The following is a 19380-nucleotide window of genomic DNA, read 5'->3' on the forward strand; positions in this document are numbered from 1 at the left end:
ACGACTATAATAATACTACTGTATCATAGAAGTATTAAATTGTTATTTACTTTATTCTGATTTCAGGAACCTGTTTAATGTTCCCCAAAAGAAACGTGAGTCTTATACTTCCTGTCTCCTATCCTACTGGTGTCTCGTTCTACCAGTTGTTTACCATACTTACTGACAACGATGGTATAACTAGAAGAGAGACTGTGAGCTATCAGATTAACAGTGCAATTCTACATGGGAAAGAAGCCATCGAGCACCCAAGAAACGATTTATTTACAGTCAACTCTTCAACTGGCCAACTTTCTCTTGCAAAACCTTTAGAGCCAAAAGCAGAATATCTTGGTAATCTTAGGCTTCAATCTTTTTTAAATAATTTTATAAGGACAGTGAATTTTAATTTGTTTTCAATACAAGTGGATGGACGTGGTAATGTATGCATATCTTTACATATTACACAACACGTTCAAACTGAATTTCCTTTAGTTATTATTGTCATTAGTATAACTAAACACTTTGCTCCATAATTTTTATTCAAATGAAAGCATTGTCTATTCTGTATTAAAACCAAAAACAGTTTTCCAATTACCATTTAACGTTTTTTTAAATTAATTAATGTCTTTGTTTGATGTATAAGGAAAATTTGTTTTAAAAGTAATTAGAATAAAACGTTAAATTGACAAAGATGTCCTTTTTATGCTAGTAGAAGGTATCTTTTGTAAACCAGTAAAGCATAATATGTTTCATGAAGATAAAAGAACCTGTCCAAAATGAAGTTTATATTGTGTTCACAATGGATAAAAAGGATGTAGAACAGATGGATACATGATAGTTTGTAGGATTGTGTATTTTACTAGTCAAAGGAAAACAAACAATTAACATCAAATAATGTGTAACTATTATTACATACTAGCAATTATGGTCAAATATTGTATAACTTCTATGGTTAAAAAGTATCAAACATTAAAATGTTATTTGCCTTTCACGCTTTACGTATTGTACAGTTTCTAAAGATGTTTGTCTTTTCACTGAACTGTTCTCAAGTCTACATTTATTGTTCCGAATGTAAATGTAAACATGCATTATTACTTACATGTATCTTATCTCTTGAAGTTCTGTTGTCCAAATATTTGCTGATGTCAAAGCTTCAAGGTCGACATATTTATTTTTTAATAAGACTGTAATTTACCGTTTCTTAGAAAAATGCGAACCGGCATCTTGATATTTTAAATAGGATCATTAAGACATGCCCTCCTCCTTATAACTTTTATTTTCTATCATAATTTGTACCTTCCTGTCATATTTACTGTCGGTTTGTTCATTTTTCTCTCACTCCTTTTAATCAGTGTGAACAAGTCCACCTTATTTAGAAAAAAAATATTTATTCTGGGATCTTTTTCATGAATTGAAGATTGTGATGCAAAATTGTCAACTTCTCAGCCCAATACAGTTTTTAGATAGTTTTTATTTCAGAATTTGCTAGTTACATTTGGCATACACTGTCATTCGTGGGTAAAATTATACACCACGAAGACTAAAGTACTAGGAAGCCACAGTTCTTTTCACTATGCTAACCAAGGAATTCTTATGCTACATAAGACAATAAATTTGCATATTCTTTTCCTTCAAATTTATTGTACCACAAGTTGAAGGACATTAAAAATAAATTACTTTCTATAAATGTATAAACCAGATGACTTCAAAGCCTTCTTATAAATTTGAAAATCCTTAAGAAACTAACTAGCAAAACTCGTCAATTGTGCAACGTCTATTAAGTATCATTAAAATCTGGTTAAAATTTAGAAACTCTCAATAATGGAATTTGATTTTTTGTGGAATAATGTTAAAAATCTTTTGCTTTGCAAATGTTATGAGAAACATTTACATATTCCCTATATTTTCTACGAATATCTGGTACTCTATTAGTTGAAAACTGGCACCTTTTTTTAATGTATAATATACATTACATCCACTTTATCTACCTGTTGACTAGGTTATTATATTTGCCAGAACAGCAAAAACAAAAAAACTTCTTCAATGATCCATCTCATTAATACTTAGATTAGATCGAGCTTCATGAAAACAATGCTTCAGATCACGTGCAACACTTGGAACTACTCCCTCTATCGTGGACCTTGCTCATTCTGATAGTTATGCTTACGTACTAAATTCATTTCTATTTTAACTAGATTTTGTAGAGAATAACGAGTTCAGTCTTAGACCACACATTTTTTTAGAGTTTCAACATACACTCCACTCTAAGTACACCAAAGTCACAATAGCCTAAGAGAACTGTTTCAGGATAATGACAATGATCGAATGGAATTGTTGTGTTTAAAGTTTCCCCACTCACCGTTCTCCTGAAAACAGTAACCACTTTTTATGGTTTCTCACATTTCCTCATATATTTTGTGTAAAGTTTGTCAATGAAATTTGCAAAAAACCTGGATACGTTTATTATTATTTTTACAAAACAAACAAGCAATATTCTATGGCAGAAAGTTTTTGTCTTGAAAAAAGAATCCTAAAGTATAAGTTTGACATTTACACACACAAGTCTTCCGCTGGTAGAGCAGTAAGTCTACGGATTTACAACGCTAAAATCAGGGGTTTGATTACCCTCAATAAACTCAGCAGATAGCACGATTTGGTTTTGATATAAAAACACATGCACACACAAAAATGAAATTGTTTTCCAGTGTAAATCGCATTTTGAAGTGTATTGAAATGTTTATTACAGAAAAACCTGAGGCGGTTTATCTAAACTATCAAATCTAAGACATTGGCTTTATTGTTAAATTTTCAGCATAACGCTAAACAGTGGGTTATTTGCCCATTACCCATTGTGGAGAATCAAACCCTAGATTTTAGATTGTAAGTCCATAAATGTACCGCTACCCACCAAGGAAAATTGTTGTGATGATCCTCGTTTAAAAGAATAAATGATTCTTCATAGATCATAAAATTCAAAATATTACTCAGTTAAACCTTCTTACAAATTGCAACTGAACTGTAGGAAAGAGTGTTTTATAGTTTTGCCAATATTTTTGAAATGTGTTACTAATTTCGGAAGGTGTACAAAACGTGAAAACCTTTTTCAGTAATATTAGTATATTAACTTTTGCAGACTTTGTATCATGTGATATATTTTATTTTAAATTTTGCACTCTGAGACAAAGATCATAATTAACAACAACAATATCGTTTCCTACTTTACCCAGTTTTTCACCAAGAACATATATAAAAACAGAACGTTAGTCCGTAAGTCAGCCCCTCCAAAACTGGTATCATTTAAACGGATAAAATCTACTATACATATTCTAAAAGCTCAGAATTTATAATTTGTGAAAACGCCTGACGAACATATCAAATGTTTAGCTTAGTAGTTTTCCAAAATGCGTTGTCATGACAACCAATTGGTGTATTTCAAAGGTGGATTAAAAACATAAAAAAATTAATACCTCAGGTATATATGTAATTAAAGCATATATGTGTGTGTTATGATGCTAGCTACCCAATGAGCATGTGATATTGGTAATAAATTCTTAAGTTCACTGGCCGAAACGAAGATCAAAGTCAAAAATACAGTTTTAGGGGATTATAAAATATTTATATTTGATGCAAGTTATTCACTAGTACGTTGTACAAAATTGCCAAATTGTCGCAAGATTGATAACAGCATAGAATGCTTTTTTTATTATACTTTGTGTTGTTAACATGACTTCTCAATACCGGTTCATAATAGGGATCGCAAGAAATTGCACAAAATCCTGATAGAAATTTCGGACAAATAGCACTTTAAAATATAAAAATTCAGCTCAGCCAACACCTAAATCTTTTCTATTGATTGCTGAGGCTGTACACATGTAAAAATGCACTAAAACGCAAGCATCTTAGCTTTACAAGGAGAAATTATTATTATTTTGTCAGCCTACAACAACAACAAAAGAGACTTGATATGTATCACCCAAACCTTTTGTAAAATATTAAATAAGGTAGACAGAGGCCGTATTGGTATGGTAAAGTTGTTTTGTTCATTTTATATTTTACATAAATATAAGCTAGAAATTTTAATAATCCAGTGTAGAAGATACTACCCTTACCCCTTTAAGTTGGGTTTTTTACAAATATATGGTCTTTCTTTAACAAGCTTAAGAAGATTTTGAATGTCGTGCAAAGCTACACGAAGGCTATCTGCACTAGCAGTTCCTAATTTAGTAGTGTAAGACTAGAGGGAAGGCAGCTAGTCATCATCACCCACCGCCAACTCTTGGGCTACTCTTTTACCAAGGAATAGCTGCAGTAAATCATCATGAACAGTACCGGCTAGTTAATAACTAAGTTTATCATCATTAGCATGTATAAAGTTAGCCACCACATCAAATAATTATTTGTTCTTAGTTGAGAATAAAAAATCCAGCAAACAAAATAAATAAAAATTATGGGAATTTAAAAACCTTCAACTAGCGATGGTAAAAAAATTAAATAAACAAGGTTAGAGATAATGTGGACATTAGTTACTCAAATTATAGATCACTATTTTGACTCCTCAAGTGTACTTCTAGGTAACAGCATGGAATCAAAATAAGGGTTTGTAGTTTGAGTTAATAATGTCTACAACATCTCTAGCCTTGTTAGCTTACATTTTTCATGATCCCTATTTGCAGGTTTTAAAGTTACAATTTTTATATCCTTGAATAAGCTTGATAAGTAAATGCCACAGAGAAGGAAACAAACCATAATAGGTTTAGTTACAATTCCAAATACTTTTATCTTCCCTCTGCTTTTCGTTTTAATTATGTACATAATATAATAATTTTTAATTGGAACGCAAGAATTAATTAAACTACATCAGTGCAGTTCGTACTGAAAACTGACAGATTCATACCTTGAAAAGTTCATGTAGATGTTGAACAGCTGAAACATTCTGACACATTCAGTTTGATTAAAGATATAGCTAACCCGGTCCTGGGTAATATTGCTATGCAGGTTTTCTACTGAAGTGTAGTGTCATTGAACTTTGGCGAGTTAGTGAAATGTTGGTCTTCCATCAGGTAGTAAAACCTTTCCTACCTGTTCTCTATATAGCTTTGTAAACTAACTTAAACAGACTCACTGCTCGATTTTTGTACTTGCGTTTTTTCAGTAAACCAGCATCTTGGAATCTTTACTCAATGATTAACATAATACTGCATTCTGTTTGAAATGCTTTAATTCGAAGAACTGCCTGTTTGAATTTGTCAGTGTTCCTTCATTGATGTCTAAGTAGATTTGGCATACAGCAGCACTTGGCTAAACCACGTGTTTTTTGATAAATAGTTTAGGTAGAGTATTCATATTGAGTTCAGTATGAAATGAATAGCAAGTGCCTATTAGCGAAATAATTGTATAATATATATTAGTGACTATATAATCTGTTTATACATCTCAAATGTAGAGGACAACGTTTCGAAAATATTCATTATTTCGTCTTCAGTTCAGTTTGTGTTTTCCGTTGCGGATACTTTGTGTCCTTTTTCGCTTCTTTTTTATAGCAGGTATTTTGGTTTATATTAATCTGTTCTGATTAGGGTTAAGGTTGAGAAATAACCACGAATGCTCAGAAAATTTAATTTCTCTTCATCACGCTCGCAAATTTATTTTATTAGACAATTAGCTAAGATTAGGAGTTCTGGCTTATTAGAAAAACGGGGACTGAGATTTTTTGTGCGTGTCCGTGAAAAATCCATCTTCGTCTTTAGCTTGAGATAGACGTGCTCTAATTTTTGCTAGTTTCTGGTCCTGACCGTAGGGGTGACTAAATGTGGATTCAACAAATGGTTGATGACTTCTAGACTCAAGTGTCTTTTTCTTAAAGATTTTATTGTTTTGATATAGAAAAAAAAATTTTTCCTTTTTTCCAAAATTTGTCTCACTCGACGATTCTAGCTTCTTCCCAGCCTATTGTGTGTCCGGTTGACAAAACATGTACTGCAGTGGCTAAATTCTGTGTTTTTGTTAGTTGAGTGCTGCATTTGTGTTATTTTATTCTTGTTCCAAGTTGTCTTCCAGTTTCTCTAGTGAGATTTGGTTACAGGGATGAATATTTCGTGCTTGTGTTTCTTTTTAGTTTTGACCAGGATTAATCTTGTTATTTTGTAAAATTTCCAGTGGTCGTTTATGTTTTTCACTCAGATTTTCCACATGAGAAGGTAATAGAAGTAGTAATATTCTTCTTATCATGTTCTGGTTTGTTTGTTTTTTAATTTCGCGCAAAGCTACTCTAAGGCTATCTGCGCTAGCCTTCTCTAATTTAGCAGTGTAAGACTAGAGGGAAGGCAGCTAGTCATCACCACCCACCGACAACTCTTGGGCTACTCTTTTACCAACGAATAGTGGAATTGACCGTCACATAATAACGACCCCACGGCTGAAAGGGCGAGCATGTTTGGTGCGACGGGGATTATCATGTTCTAGTTTCTTTAAAGGAATTGATGATGAAGGTAGAGTTATAGCCGCCTGCTCCAAAACAGTTCATGATGCTTTGGCATTCTGGCTTGATGGGTGTTTCCTCGCAGATTTTTTTCGGCTCTGTTATTCAAGCACTGGAATAAACGTGTTTTATCGAAGTTTGATGATAGGATTGGAAATGTCGGTATCTTTCGGTGTGAATAGGTTTTCTGTATGTAGTAACAGTGTAGGTATCTGTCGGTGTGAACAGGTTTTCTGAATATAGTAGAAGTGTACAGTGAAACATCTCTAAGGCAGCCAGCCACCTTTGGGATTGAGACAAACTGGCCTGATTAGAGAGGATTCATTGTACATAATTAGGGATTATGTAAACATAAAAGAGGCTGTGATTGAATGACCGCTTTCAAGGAGTGACCGAATCTGAAGGGTGGCCGCTTAGAGGGGTTCCACTGTAGTTATCTGTTGGTGTGAATAGGTTTTCCGTATATAGTAACAGTGTAGGTATCTGACGGTGTGAATAGGTTTTCTGTATATAGTAAAAGTCTTTTTTTTCTTTTTGAATTTTGCGCAAAGCTATACGAGGGCTATTTGCGCTAGCCGTCCCTAATTTAGCAGTGTAAGACTAGAGGGAAGGCAACTAGTCATCACCACCCACCGCCAACTCTTGGGCTACTATTTTATCAACGAATAGTGGGATTGACCGATACAGTATAACGCCCCCACGGCATAAAGGGCTAGCATGTTTGGTGCGACGGGGATATAGTAGAAGTGTAAGTATCTGTCAGTGTGAATAGGTTTTCTGTATATTGTAGAAGTGTAGTTATCTGTTGGTGTGAAGAGATTTTTCGTATATAGTAACAGTGTAGGTATCTGTCGGTGTGAATAGGACGTTTCCCGTATAAAGTAGACAGGTTTTCTGTATTCGAGGGCTGTTCAAAAAATACGTGGACTGACGTCATAAAACAAAATGTACTTTATTTAGAAGTTACAGGTCTGGGACCCCTTCAAAGTACTCTCCTCCCCAACACACACTCTTATCCCAACGGTGTTTCCACTTGTTGAAACAGTCCTGGTACACTTCTTTTGTAATGTCCTCCAGCTCCTTCGTCGCATTTGCCTTAATCTCGAAAATCGTCTCAAATCTTCTTCCTTTCAAGGGTCTTTGGAGTTTGGGGAACAAGAAAAAATCGCAAGGAGCAAGGTCAGGTGAGTAGGGGGTGGGTGGGGAAGAACAGTGATCGAGTGTTTGGCCAAACACTCACGAGTTCTGAGGCACAAATTTCGCAGCAACGCGGTGCATCTTCAATTTTTTGGTCAAAATCTTGTAACAAGATCCAACTGATATCCCACTCTTCAGCAAGCTCCCTGACAGTCAAATGTCGATTTGCTCGCACCAGGGTGTTCATTTTGTCGACGTGTGGGTCGTCAGTTGACGTGGAAGGACGTCCAGGACGCTCATCATCTTCAATGGACTGTCGACCATCCTTAAAACGTTCATGCCACTTGAAATATGCCGTACGCTTACATCACCGTAAGCCGTGTTAAGCACAGCAAAAGTTTCATTCGCAGATTTTCCAAATTTAACACAAAATTTCACAGCAAGTCGTTGCTCCTTCACGTCATTCATTCTGAAATCCGCCAAAGAAAAAAATCGCACTTCACTTAAAACCGCGTAGCTAATACACAAATGAAGATATCTGCAATCGGGAAATGGCGTCGTAATCAGCTGATCTGTGCAAACCTAGCGACACCAAGCGGATTCCCCTGGAACCAACTGGAGCCGCGCAATTCAAACAGTCCGCGTATTTTTTTTTAACAGACTTCGTATAGTAGAAGTGTAGTTATCTGTTTGTGTGGGTAGATTCTCTTTATACAGTTGTAGTAATGTTTTCTTTCCGTCTACTGATGACTATGTCAAAAAACTGTAGGTTGTTTTGTTTCCCTACTTCCACGGCAAAGTGGATTATTTTGTCTATAGAATTAAGATGTTCACAGAAGATTAATAGATTTTATGACCATAAAACCAGATAACATATGTTTGTCAACCTAGAGTCTAAAATTCTTGGTTTTATATTGGTAAGTGAGAGGAGTCTTTCTTCAAAATCTTCTGTGTTTGTTCATAAAAAAAATTGGGTATATTGAAAGTAAAGCAAATAGTCGTTAGTTCCACGATAGCGTTTACCTTCATGCTAATTCCGTGTGTCAGGAAGTTGTCATTTAGATGTTGTTTGGTACTCCAAAAAGTGTTTGAGTATTTTAGGTCGAAAATTGGTAAACAGGTATGTGACGTCGCAACTGACAAGAATAGCCTCGGATCTGACCTGTAGCCTTCTGAATTCTGTAAAAACTTTCGAGTTGTGAACTTGATGTTCACTATTATCTCGTAATAACATAGGATAGGTAACAAATAGGTAGCTAGTTGGTGGCAAGGTGAGTTTTTTGCACTGCTTATAGGTGTGTGTGTGTGTGTGTAGTTTAGGTTGTCCATAAACCTTTCGAGAGGGTTACTGCTGGCTCTTGAGTTTTCTAGCCGTATTCTCGTTAAGTTGTGTTTCATGAGTTTGTTTAGTGTTCTACTGATGAGTCTTTCTATCTTTTCCGTAGGGCCGTTTGTAATCTCTTTTGTATTGGTGTTCATGTCGTAACGTCTTGATTCCGTGTCATAATCTTTGACGTCTAGAATGACTGTAGTTTCCTTTGTCTGCTTGCAGAATCTTGATTGCGATGTTCCGTTTAAGAACATTCGATGAACAACATTCCTGTAATGTTTAGTTTTAGTTTATTGACATTCCTGATTAGGGAGTACGTTTGATGCAGAAAATGTTCTACTATAGGTTTCGAGCAGCGTATTATAAAGTTGTAGCTATATCAATAGTTGGAAGTGTGATATGTTGTACGGCGAGTTTAGTCCTAGGTTACGTTTTTCATTTTATGTATCACTTAGAGGTCTCGAACTGAAGTTGGGAACTACACTGATAGTCGTGAGCTTGTTTTTCTTGGTATTTTGTTCAGATTTTGTATTTGTTTTTTTAAACGTTATACAGACTTAAGAGGTTGAATGCTCTTGCATTCGGTGGCGAAGAGTTGTCGAAACTTCGAACAGTTATTTTCCATTTTCTTGAGATGACACTTTATAAAGTTTATTTTCTTGTGTATGTAATCTTAAAAGGTGTCTGATGATCTCGTCGAGAAATTTTTATCATGGTTTGATGAAGAAAGACTTTTTTTTTGTTTTAGAAAGTTTCGAAGAAGATTCAAATAACATGAAAGGAAAAGTAGATGGATAATACAATGTTTAAGATTGGGCAAGTTTCTGTTGTAGTTATTGATCTTGCTGATAGAAGTTGGTTCATAACACAACTTTTGGGGCATTTTTTGATAGATAGTTATTTCTCTCAAATCAAACTTATTCTAATATTTTCAGCGTTTAATTATGAATTCCATGTAATTTGAACATCTCATTTGCTGGAGCATTTGTTATTGGCAAGTAGTCAATATTTTCAACAGCTACACTGACATTATTGTGTGTCTGGATATTGAAAACTGTCTAAAATTTGACTTTCTAGCTGTTTACTACTGTCTGTCTGCCCCGTAATCAAACTCGATTCTTCTTTCAAGCATCCTCAATGACCTTTTTACAGTCCACTTCCATAAGCTCCATTACAAGTAGGCCTATACGGATACTAACAGTGTATAGATAGAGCTGTAGTGGCAGAGTACGAACACAACATATTTTAACTTTCACTGTAAGTACAGAATTTGTCAGATGTTCAACAGTTGATACTGAAGGTTATACTGCAATACCATCCACTTTATATCATGTTCCTGCAACCTAGAAAGTATCTTAATTTCTGTCGATGCAGTCAAAGATAACACTTACCAGAATACAGAGAAGCATATTGGATGATATTACCACACCTTATTTATCTTCATTTGATAGTTCTGCAACAGAAGTCAATGCCAATTTTCTAAAGTTGACTGTGAAAAACCCTATGACCTAAACTGTTCAGCATCTTAATTAACCCTATGTTTACAGTTAAATATTTTACTATTCACGGTAAAAGAATGTACTTAGTAGGTTACTGCTTTACTGCACCAGCAACATATGTATGTATACTGTTGACTAAAAGACCGAATTAGTCTTTGAACTCTTGATGGTGTTAAAGTGTCTTGTCTATTTCCTAGTAATAACTCTTTAAGAAAGCGAGAAATTTTGGCAGTTGGTTGAAATCATTATCAAGGTTCTTAGCTAGAGCCATAGCTATTCTGCAGAAAGCTCTGAAACATATACCAAAATGTATAAAATCACTATCTAATCACGCAAACCCACTCTTGCCTACACGTATTAATGCACGTGTGTGTATATAAGATCTTTTATAGTGCCTGTTTTATTATCTATTTTGAAATATAGCTATTGGTTACCATGACAATGCAATTTCAACTGCTAAGCTACATAGTTGACATATCCAACAGGCATTTTCATAAAACATATATTCTGGGCTTTCAGAAATGTATGATAACTTTTAATTACCCAAGTGGTTCCGATAATCTGTCTGGTTCATGGACTACAAACGTTTTACTTTAAGTTCAGAACAGTATAAACATTTCTTATTGTAGAAAATTTTATTTTGCTCTTTCCCTGGGGACACTAGTTAAGCCTACTAGTATGAGCTCTAAACTTTGGAACTGGCGGACCGTGTTTGAATCCGCTAAATAGTTTACGATGCTTTCAGTAGCAGCAGTCAATCCCTTAGCGTACATATTGAACTGTTGGGTGCTCGTCACTAGTTTAAAATTAAAGACAGCGGCCTTAATATCTATGCTATAAATAAAAAGTCAAAATACAATATTCATCTTTATTCCTATTTTTAACCTCATTTTATAATTATTTAATTATTTCGTCAGTCATCATTTTACTTTAGAACCATGCAATGTTTTTCATGGGTATTAACTTTTGCAACACCTGCATCGTATAATAGATTACTTACACTTATAATAATGACAACAGCAGAAAATATAGCAGCTGTGAACTAAATAGAAATAACAACAACAAAATCATATTCCATATTTTTAGGGGCCTCAGCTACGCCATGACAATGACGTTCAAATCCCACTAAATTCAATTACAGTAGTTCAAAAGTTGGCGATGGGTACTGCTTACTAGTTGTCTTTCTTCTAGTTTATCAGTTCAACATTATGGGGCCCAGCATGGCCAGATGGTTAGGGTGTCAAACTCGTAATCTGAAGGTCTCGGGTTCGAATCCCCATTTCACTGAACATGTTCGCTCTTTCAGACGTGGGAGCGTTATAATGTGACGGTCAATCTTACTATTCGTTCGTAAAAGAGTAGCCCAAGAGCAAGTGGTGGGTGGTGATGACTAGCTGTCTTACCTCTAATCTTACTCTGCTAAATTAAGAACGGCTAGTGCAGATAGCCCTCGTGTAGCTTTTGCGCGAAATTTTAAAACAAACAACCAAACAAACAAATTCAACATTAGGGACGGCTAGAGCAAACATTCTTTCAATAACTATGCACATGTACCGGGAGCAAACAATTTCAGCTTGATTTGCTTTGCACACATATCTGAAATAACCAGTTACAATTCCTTGGGAAACTTGTTGTTTTTATTGTAAACGGTATTACAGAACAAAGTGCATCTATGCTGTTGTTGATTTTTTTATATAATCCACTTTGAGTGGGATATTCAGTATATTGTATATAACACCCCATTAATACCATATTCAAAAATTATCCATTGTAATGCATCATATGTATATATATTTTCCAACAAGAGGAAATTTACGTTTTAGGTATTTGCTAATTTTCTTATAGATTTTATTTTGTATTTAAACGCATTACATAATATATACATATATATATATATATATATATATACACACACACAGACATGGTTTATAGTAAATAACAAAGTCACATTGCTCTAGTACCTCTATCTGGTTGTTTTAATAAAATCGTATTATCATCCTAGTAGATGGGTACAAACCCTCCAGTACTTGCCTGTCCTTTTTATATTGATAAATATTACCATATGTCATGTAGCTTAACTATTATAAGAGACACTACCTGCGTTACGGTCCATCCACTTAAAGTTCAATCTGCAATTTCATTTTATCGCAAGGACGTTTCCCAGTCTTTCATAACAACATTACGTAACACGTAGTAAAGAAAAATGAAGGTTGTGGAAGACGCAAAAAACACAATACTTATCATGAAAGATCATTGACCTGTGAGATAACAGGTTATACTTTGCAATATAACCTGTTATATTTTGGGTTTCTTTAGATATAGAGTTATATTTATAGTGCAATACAATATATTTAATGCTATATGTAAATATCTTATATGTTTGGTCTATTTAATATAGCTACAGGGATAATCTTTAGTCCACCATTTTAGAATGGGCCAGTCAATTTAATGAGAAGTTGTATATCTTTTATTAATTTTGTAATGTTATTTTATTTGTGTTGTCTCGCTACTTATACACAAAGCAATATTAATTCTTTACCCGAGTCTGAATGTTACAGCCATTAAATGTGAACAAGAAAAGTTATGTTTACATTTATATTGTAATTGCTTCTTTAGTACTACATAATGGACACCTTGACACAATTTGATAATGTCATCCTAAAAGAAAACTTTGTAATGCATAAGTGACTTTAAATGTAACGGATGTAAATAAACCTTGTATGCACGTATTATTAATTTCGGGTGTGATGGGTTAAATCACTTTCCTATGTCAGCAGGTTGCTTAGCTGTGACGAAGGGAATTAGAGATCTTCCCTTTTCATTTCTTGCCAAATGTAAGCATGTTTTGAAGCCCGTTTCGCCTGTAATATCTTTGAAAACGACAAATTACGTTTATGTGACATCGTAACGTGAAACACTGGATACATTCAGAAACAAAAGCAGAACCAAACGTCATATGGAATGTTAAAAATGTTAAAACTGCTGCTACTTGGGTTTGATAACTTTCTTCATTTTCTGATAACGGAACGCAAAAAGCCTTAAAATGTCTAACACTGTAATCAAACAAACACAACGAGAAATGAAACGGATGAATGTTTTATAACAGTTTTGTTGTTTATGCTTTTTTCTGGTGATATCTTAGTGGTATTTTAATTTAAATATATGGATATTAACAGTGGATTTAAAAAGAAAAAATCCTTGACAAGTTAACTCACTTTCTACAAACACTACATACTGATATATATATATATATAAAATCAAATATATAATGTACTTTAATACTTTTGTGTTAAAACTATGTAAAAAAAAAATATGTGGCTTTAGTTTCCTAAATGTTTTGAAAGAAATGTCTTAATAGTTTCCTTTTTATTATTTCAGAAAATAACTTTACGATAAGGATTCATGCGACTAGAGAAAACGTTTCTGGCTTCTTTCCCTTTGTGTTAAGTGGCCATGTAGTCAACACTAATGAGCTGTGTCAGCCAAGTTTTTGGTTTTGTTTCTTGACCTCCCACGCCGATTATGACGTGCCAGAGTCCCTTAAGCCTAATGTTATCTTCGATCAAGTACGCCCTCAAACGTTAGCCTATATGTGTTCTTCTCTTGAAACTCATTACAGTGTAAGCAAAGGTGAGACTTCCACTAATCTGTCAAAGTACTGAACCATAAGTACCTTTGGAAAGTCTTAAAAGTACCCAAAATTAATTGCCATTTTGTTGTTTATTTACAAGTTTTAGTTTTAATTGCATGTTGTCTGGCTCTTATGTAATTTATGATTTTTCTCAAAGAGGCAATTCATATTGTACACTTATTCACATTGGTAAAAATAGTGTTTTAAAACAAATTTATAAAAGTCAGATTACGAATTACGAACACGCAAATTTAGAACAAAGAGCTATTTTTTAATACAGCTACGTCAGTACTGATAAAATTTTGTCCAGTTTCTGTTATATGAATGGTTAATTGTTTGTTGTAATACATTTTGACAACATTTAAAATCCCTTGAGCGAATCTTTGTTTACGTGTGACGAAAAAGTTACAGACTCTCAAAAACGCTATAACTTTAATTTATAGTACCCCAATTGAAGTTTATTTCTGCATTAGTTATTAATATTCTAATCACAGCGGACTGAATCCATTACATATAACCTTTTTAGGTTCATACCAGAATCCGTTAGACCATCTTGTCGACAAGTCTATAACCCTGAGTGAAAGATGAGGCACGTGACATTATCAGTTTTACTATATCCAAATACACTTAATGGGCTTAAAATTACAAACTTCGACAGTATTTTCTAACAGATCACAAATGGTATCGAAAACTTTTGATGTGACTTCGTTTATTTGATCTTATAAATTATGATATCAGGTGAAAACCTATACAAATAATAAGTTTTAATAAATAAACTTTATTGTTTAAATCATGTTAACAATATGATTCTCTCCTGGTAAAGTTCCTATATACGTCTATAAAGCTAATATTGCCATTGGCAATAGGAATGTTAGTATGTTCCATTAATTGTATTGTTGAAGAAGTTATGTAATTCATTTGTTGTCTTTCCTTATACGCTTTTACGATAAATTCTACTTCCCTATGAAAATGAATATAATGTAAAAACAAGGGCTCTAATTTTATGGATTTGAATAATAGTAAACTATACGCACAACTTAAAGGATATAAAGGATATGATCTTGAACCGTGTATGAACTGTATCTGTCTGAGGTTTTAAGATTAGCTATAATGGCATCAATTACACTGTTTGTTTGTTGTTGCTGTTTTTTGTTTTGTTTTTATAAAAGTTTATGGAAATACGCGATACTTATGAAACCATTTGATATTTATCTGTTAGATGTTGCAGTTAGCCCTGGAAGCTACACAAGTTTAATTATTCAATATTTCGCATTTACTTAATAAATGTAGAGGTCAGAAATTTGGGTATATTTAACAGATACACGCATTTAAGATTTCGTACTGGTTCAAACTGAACCAATCGTAACAGCTAATTATTATTTCTTTTCAAACATACGTGTGAGATATAGTACAACCCATTATGTGAACTAGATGGATCTGTCTCGGATATTTTTTTTACATATAGAGCAAGTTCAAATAAGAAGTTTTACAACACACCCACTCACAAATACGTATACATTGAAAAAGTAGATTGGATGTGACACAGCTGTTAAAGTACTCGCGCTGTCAATTCCAGATCTATGGTTCGCACCCCATTGAGGAAAAATGCGCCCCACGCTTTTGAACTACGAGCACGCTATAAAACAGTGACGATGAAGGTCGACTATTGGGAAAGACAAGAGTGGCAAAAGAGTTGGCAATGGGTGATACTCACTCTTCCTTCCATCTTGTCTTTACATTCAAAATTCATAAATAGTCTTTGTAAGACTTCGTGTGAAAATTCTAAATCACAAACAAAGAAATATTAAAAATATAAAGGGAACTCAATTTTAACTACAAAAGACTCAATGGTATTTCGACTTAAATGTGATTGTTTTGTGTTTTAAAACTTAAATGAAATTTAAGGATAACTACATGAATGTGTAACCTATATAAAAGTTGATAGATTTAGGGTTAATTTTTAACTTATTCTAATTTATATATAAGTTGTTGCGATGCCGCATTTTTGTAAAAACTTACTTCAGAGGTGCTGCCGGTATACTGTCTGATCACTGACGTATAACTAACGGTTTTTACTACGCGCGCTCTCTGTAACGATTTTATTGATGTCCCATGTGAAAAGTCTCAAGTTTCTGTTAAGGCTTTGGTTTGTTTTGAATTTCGCGCGAAGCTACACGAGAGCTATCTGCGCTAGTCGTCCCTGATTTAACAGCGTAAGAAAAGAGGGAAGACAGCTAGTCGTCACCATCCACCGCCAACTCTTGGGCTACTCTTTTACCAACGAATAGTGGGATTGACCGTCACATAATGAAGTCCCTTCGGCTGAAAGGGCAAAAATGTTTAGTGTGACGGGGATTCGAACCATCGACCCTCAGATTACAAACCGGGCCTTCTGTTAAGGCAGGGAGACAAGTGTTTTTTTGTTTTAGAAGTTTGATTTAGTTTAGTTTGAGCAGTAGTTTCAATCAAAGATTTACTGTATCGAAAACGAAATGGTTTTCGAACCTAGATTTTAATAGTAGGTTTTCTTATAAGCTATTATTAGATTTTGTTTACAACTCTAAAGAGTTAGTAAGTTTAAGATTTAATCTCAACTTTTGTAACTTTTATAAGTCTTGTACTTTTTGAGAACTGTTGAAAATATCGACAAGTTTTGGTGCAATTGATGTTGGAACAGTGAACTTTGTAACTGTACATCTAGCGGGAATTTCAGCTTTAAATATACAACCTGAAGCCAAACTTCGAGATACTGCATTTGAAGTGATTACGTTGAATTGAAAACAAAGTTTCTGTATGGATCGGCCAAGAAATAGTGATTTGTTTTTTTCTAAATTATTGTATATATCAGACTATCCCTTAAGTAATGTTCGATTTTAGGTTCAGAAAAAGAGAAAGAATTTCAAACGCTTTTAATGTTATTTAATCAATAATGTATGTTCCATTATTATTAATTACGTCCTGTCAACGATTCACAAGCTTTTGAATGTCATTTCTATAAAAGTATTGGGGTTTGGAGGTAAAGAATGTATAGGGTAGTTTTGGCATTTTCGTGTGTTCCAAGCTCTTTTCCATCAAGATAGTTCTGCAAACTTCAGAATAGATGACAATCAGATGGGGGAAAGGTCTGGAGAATAAGGAGGATGTGGAAGTTTTTCCCAGTCTAGCTCTTTAATCTTTGCAAATGTGATCCTTGCTGTATGGGGCCGTGCATTATCCCGGTGTAACACAACACTTTTACGATTGATCAACATTCAAGAGCTCTAACTGTTGGCAATAAAAGTCTGATGTAATTATTGTATTGAGTGGCAGAAACGCAAAGTGGATCACACCAACTATATCCTACCAAACGCTTAACAAGACTTTCCTAGGATGGATGTCCATTTTGGGTTGTACTTTAGCCAGTTTACCTGTACTGAGCCATTGTCTGCGGTGCTTTTTCATCTTTAGTCACGAACCTGTCTAAACAAGATGAGTTACGTTTACGAGAGTGCAGAGAAGTGCAAATGCTCACTCTTGCTCTAAGATTGGCTTCTGTCAAATTATGGGGGGATCCATTTTCCATGTTTTGACACATTTCCAAGCTGTTGCAGATGACGGTGAACTGTCGGATGGGTTGAATTACGTTTCTGTACTAGTTCTTCAACTGTTGCAGCACAATCTTCATCAAGTTCAGCCAGCAGCAAGTCATCATTAAACTCAACAGGACGACCTGAACGTGGAACATTACTTAAGCTGTAGTCACCTGATCTGAACTTCTGAAACCACCTTCGACATTTTCTTTCATTGAGAGACTCCGCACCATAAACATCTTAAATGTTTCGTGTAGTTTGTGCTGTACTATTACCTTTTTTAAACTCATAAAGTATTACATGCCTAATGTGCTCCTCAGACACATCCATCTTCATAATGGTTTATTTGATTAATGATCTAAAAAAGTGGAGCTGGGTTAGTTTATTTTAAACGTCTGAACATTTTTATACAAGTCCTACTATATATTTTAGTCATTAAAGCCTTCTATAAAGACAGAAATGATGATGCACTTTCTGTATGAAATTTTCGGGCATTACTTATGGGATGACCTGGTAAGTCCATATTTGATGTTTATGTTATAGTATGTAATATAACCTATAAAACTACAAAATTGCAGAGTTCTATGTTTTTTCGTATAATACTGTACAGTAATAGGGGATCGTAACAGAATAAATAGCTATTGTTCTTTTTAACGATTCGACCCATAGAAATAATCGTATAACATTTTTTTTACTTCAGTTGCTTTAGATTTTGTTTATTCTTGTACATTTTAACAAGTGAAATTTAGTTTCTATCTCTTTTGTAAAATAATTTCTCATGACATATTTGTAAACTTACCTTACTGAATAAGTAATATCTTCATTTATTATTTTCATATATAGATTTATTTCTAAGTTAGATGTTTCAATTTAATTTTTAGAATAAATTTGTTGAAAGTTGAGCTCAAAACTGCATACTGGGCTATTTGCGCTCTGCCTACTACAGGTATCGAAACACGCTTTGTACTGTTATAAGTCCGCAAACATACCGCTGTGCTCCTAGAGGCCTAGAAGGCTTAAGATTAAAGTATAATTATATTAAGGGAAGTCTGTATTATAATTTTACATTAATTAATAAATTAAAAGTCATTTATTATTAACACAAGGCGAAATGTTATTTTGCTATATTTCCCTCTATATTATTCATAAGTTACTTACATGACTGGTTCTCAAATGTATTGAAAGGCCTTTCCTAACTTCAAGGTTATATATTGTTGGCATGGTAACCGGTAAAATACCGTACACACAGATTTACGGACGGCCTATTACAATGCTGTTAAATGATTATATGTGCAAAGATATTTCATAAGACAAAATATTCGATGTGTATGCATAATTAATGCAGTGACATTTAAATTATAATATCCAGATCAGTACAAGTGAGATTATAAAATACATTTAAATGTTTTCAATAATTTGATATCGCAAGTTGGTAAGAGACAATCTATCTATCAGAAAGATAGCTTTCTGAACATTTTCTTTTCTGCGTAGTGTATTAACTGCAGATATAATCCCATGAAATACGTTTGGATTTATTTCATTTAGCATACCTGAACAGTTGTTTCTTAGGCTTCTTGTTTTAAATTTCTATCACTGTAAATGAATACATTTTACACTCGACTTTTGAAGCAACTTTGATTTTTGTTTGTTTGTTGTTATTGTTAATAACTCAGTCTCTTACTTTTATTAAATAAATGAGCACCAACAATTACCACTCTATCAATGCTATATTACTAATGCTATTGGTGATTATG

At 33.9% G+C, this 19380-nt stretch overlaps 1 protein-coding gene across 2 annotated transcripts in view; it reads left to right on the forward strand.

The window, feature by feature from the left end:
- The window catches only part of LOC143252775 (proto-oncogene tyrosine-protein kinase receptor Ret-like), a 97105-nt gene that overhangs the window by 18133 nt on the left and 59592 nt on the right, over window positions 1-19380 (forward strand). For both annotated transcript variants that reach the window (XM_076505451.1, XM_076505450.1), the window contains exons 2-3: window positions 67-333; window positions 13805-14056. In XM_076505451.1, coding sequence (XP_076361566.1) covers window positions 67-333; window positions 13805-14056 — 519 coding nt within the window. The remainder of the gene's footprint in view (window positions 1-66; window positions 334-13804; window positions 14057-19380) is intronic.

The sequence above is a fragment of the Tachypleus tridentatus genome, chromosome 6, assembly GCF_004210375.1.
Source record: "Tachypleus tridentatus isolate NWPU-2018 chromosome 6, ASM421037v1, whole genome shotgun sequence".
Taxonomy (NCBI): domain Eukaryota; kingdom Metazoa; phylum Arthropoda; class Merostomata; order Xiphosura; family Limulidae; genus Tachypleus; species Tachypleus tridentatus.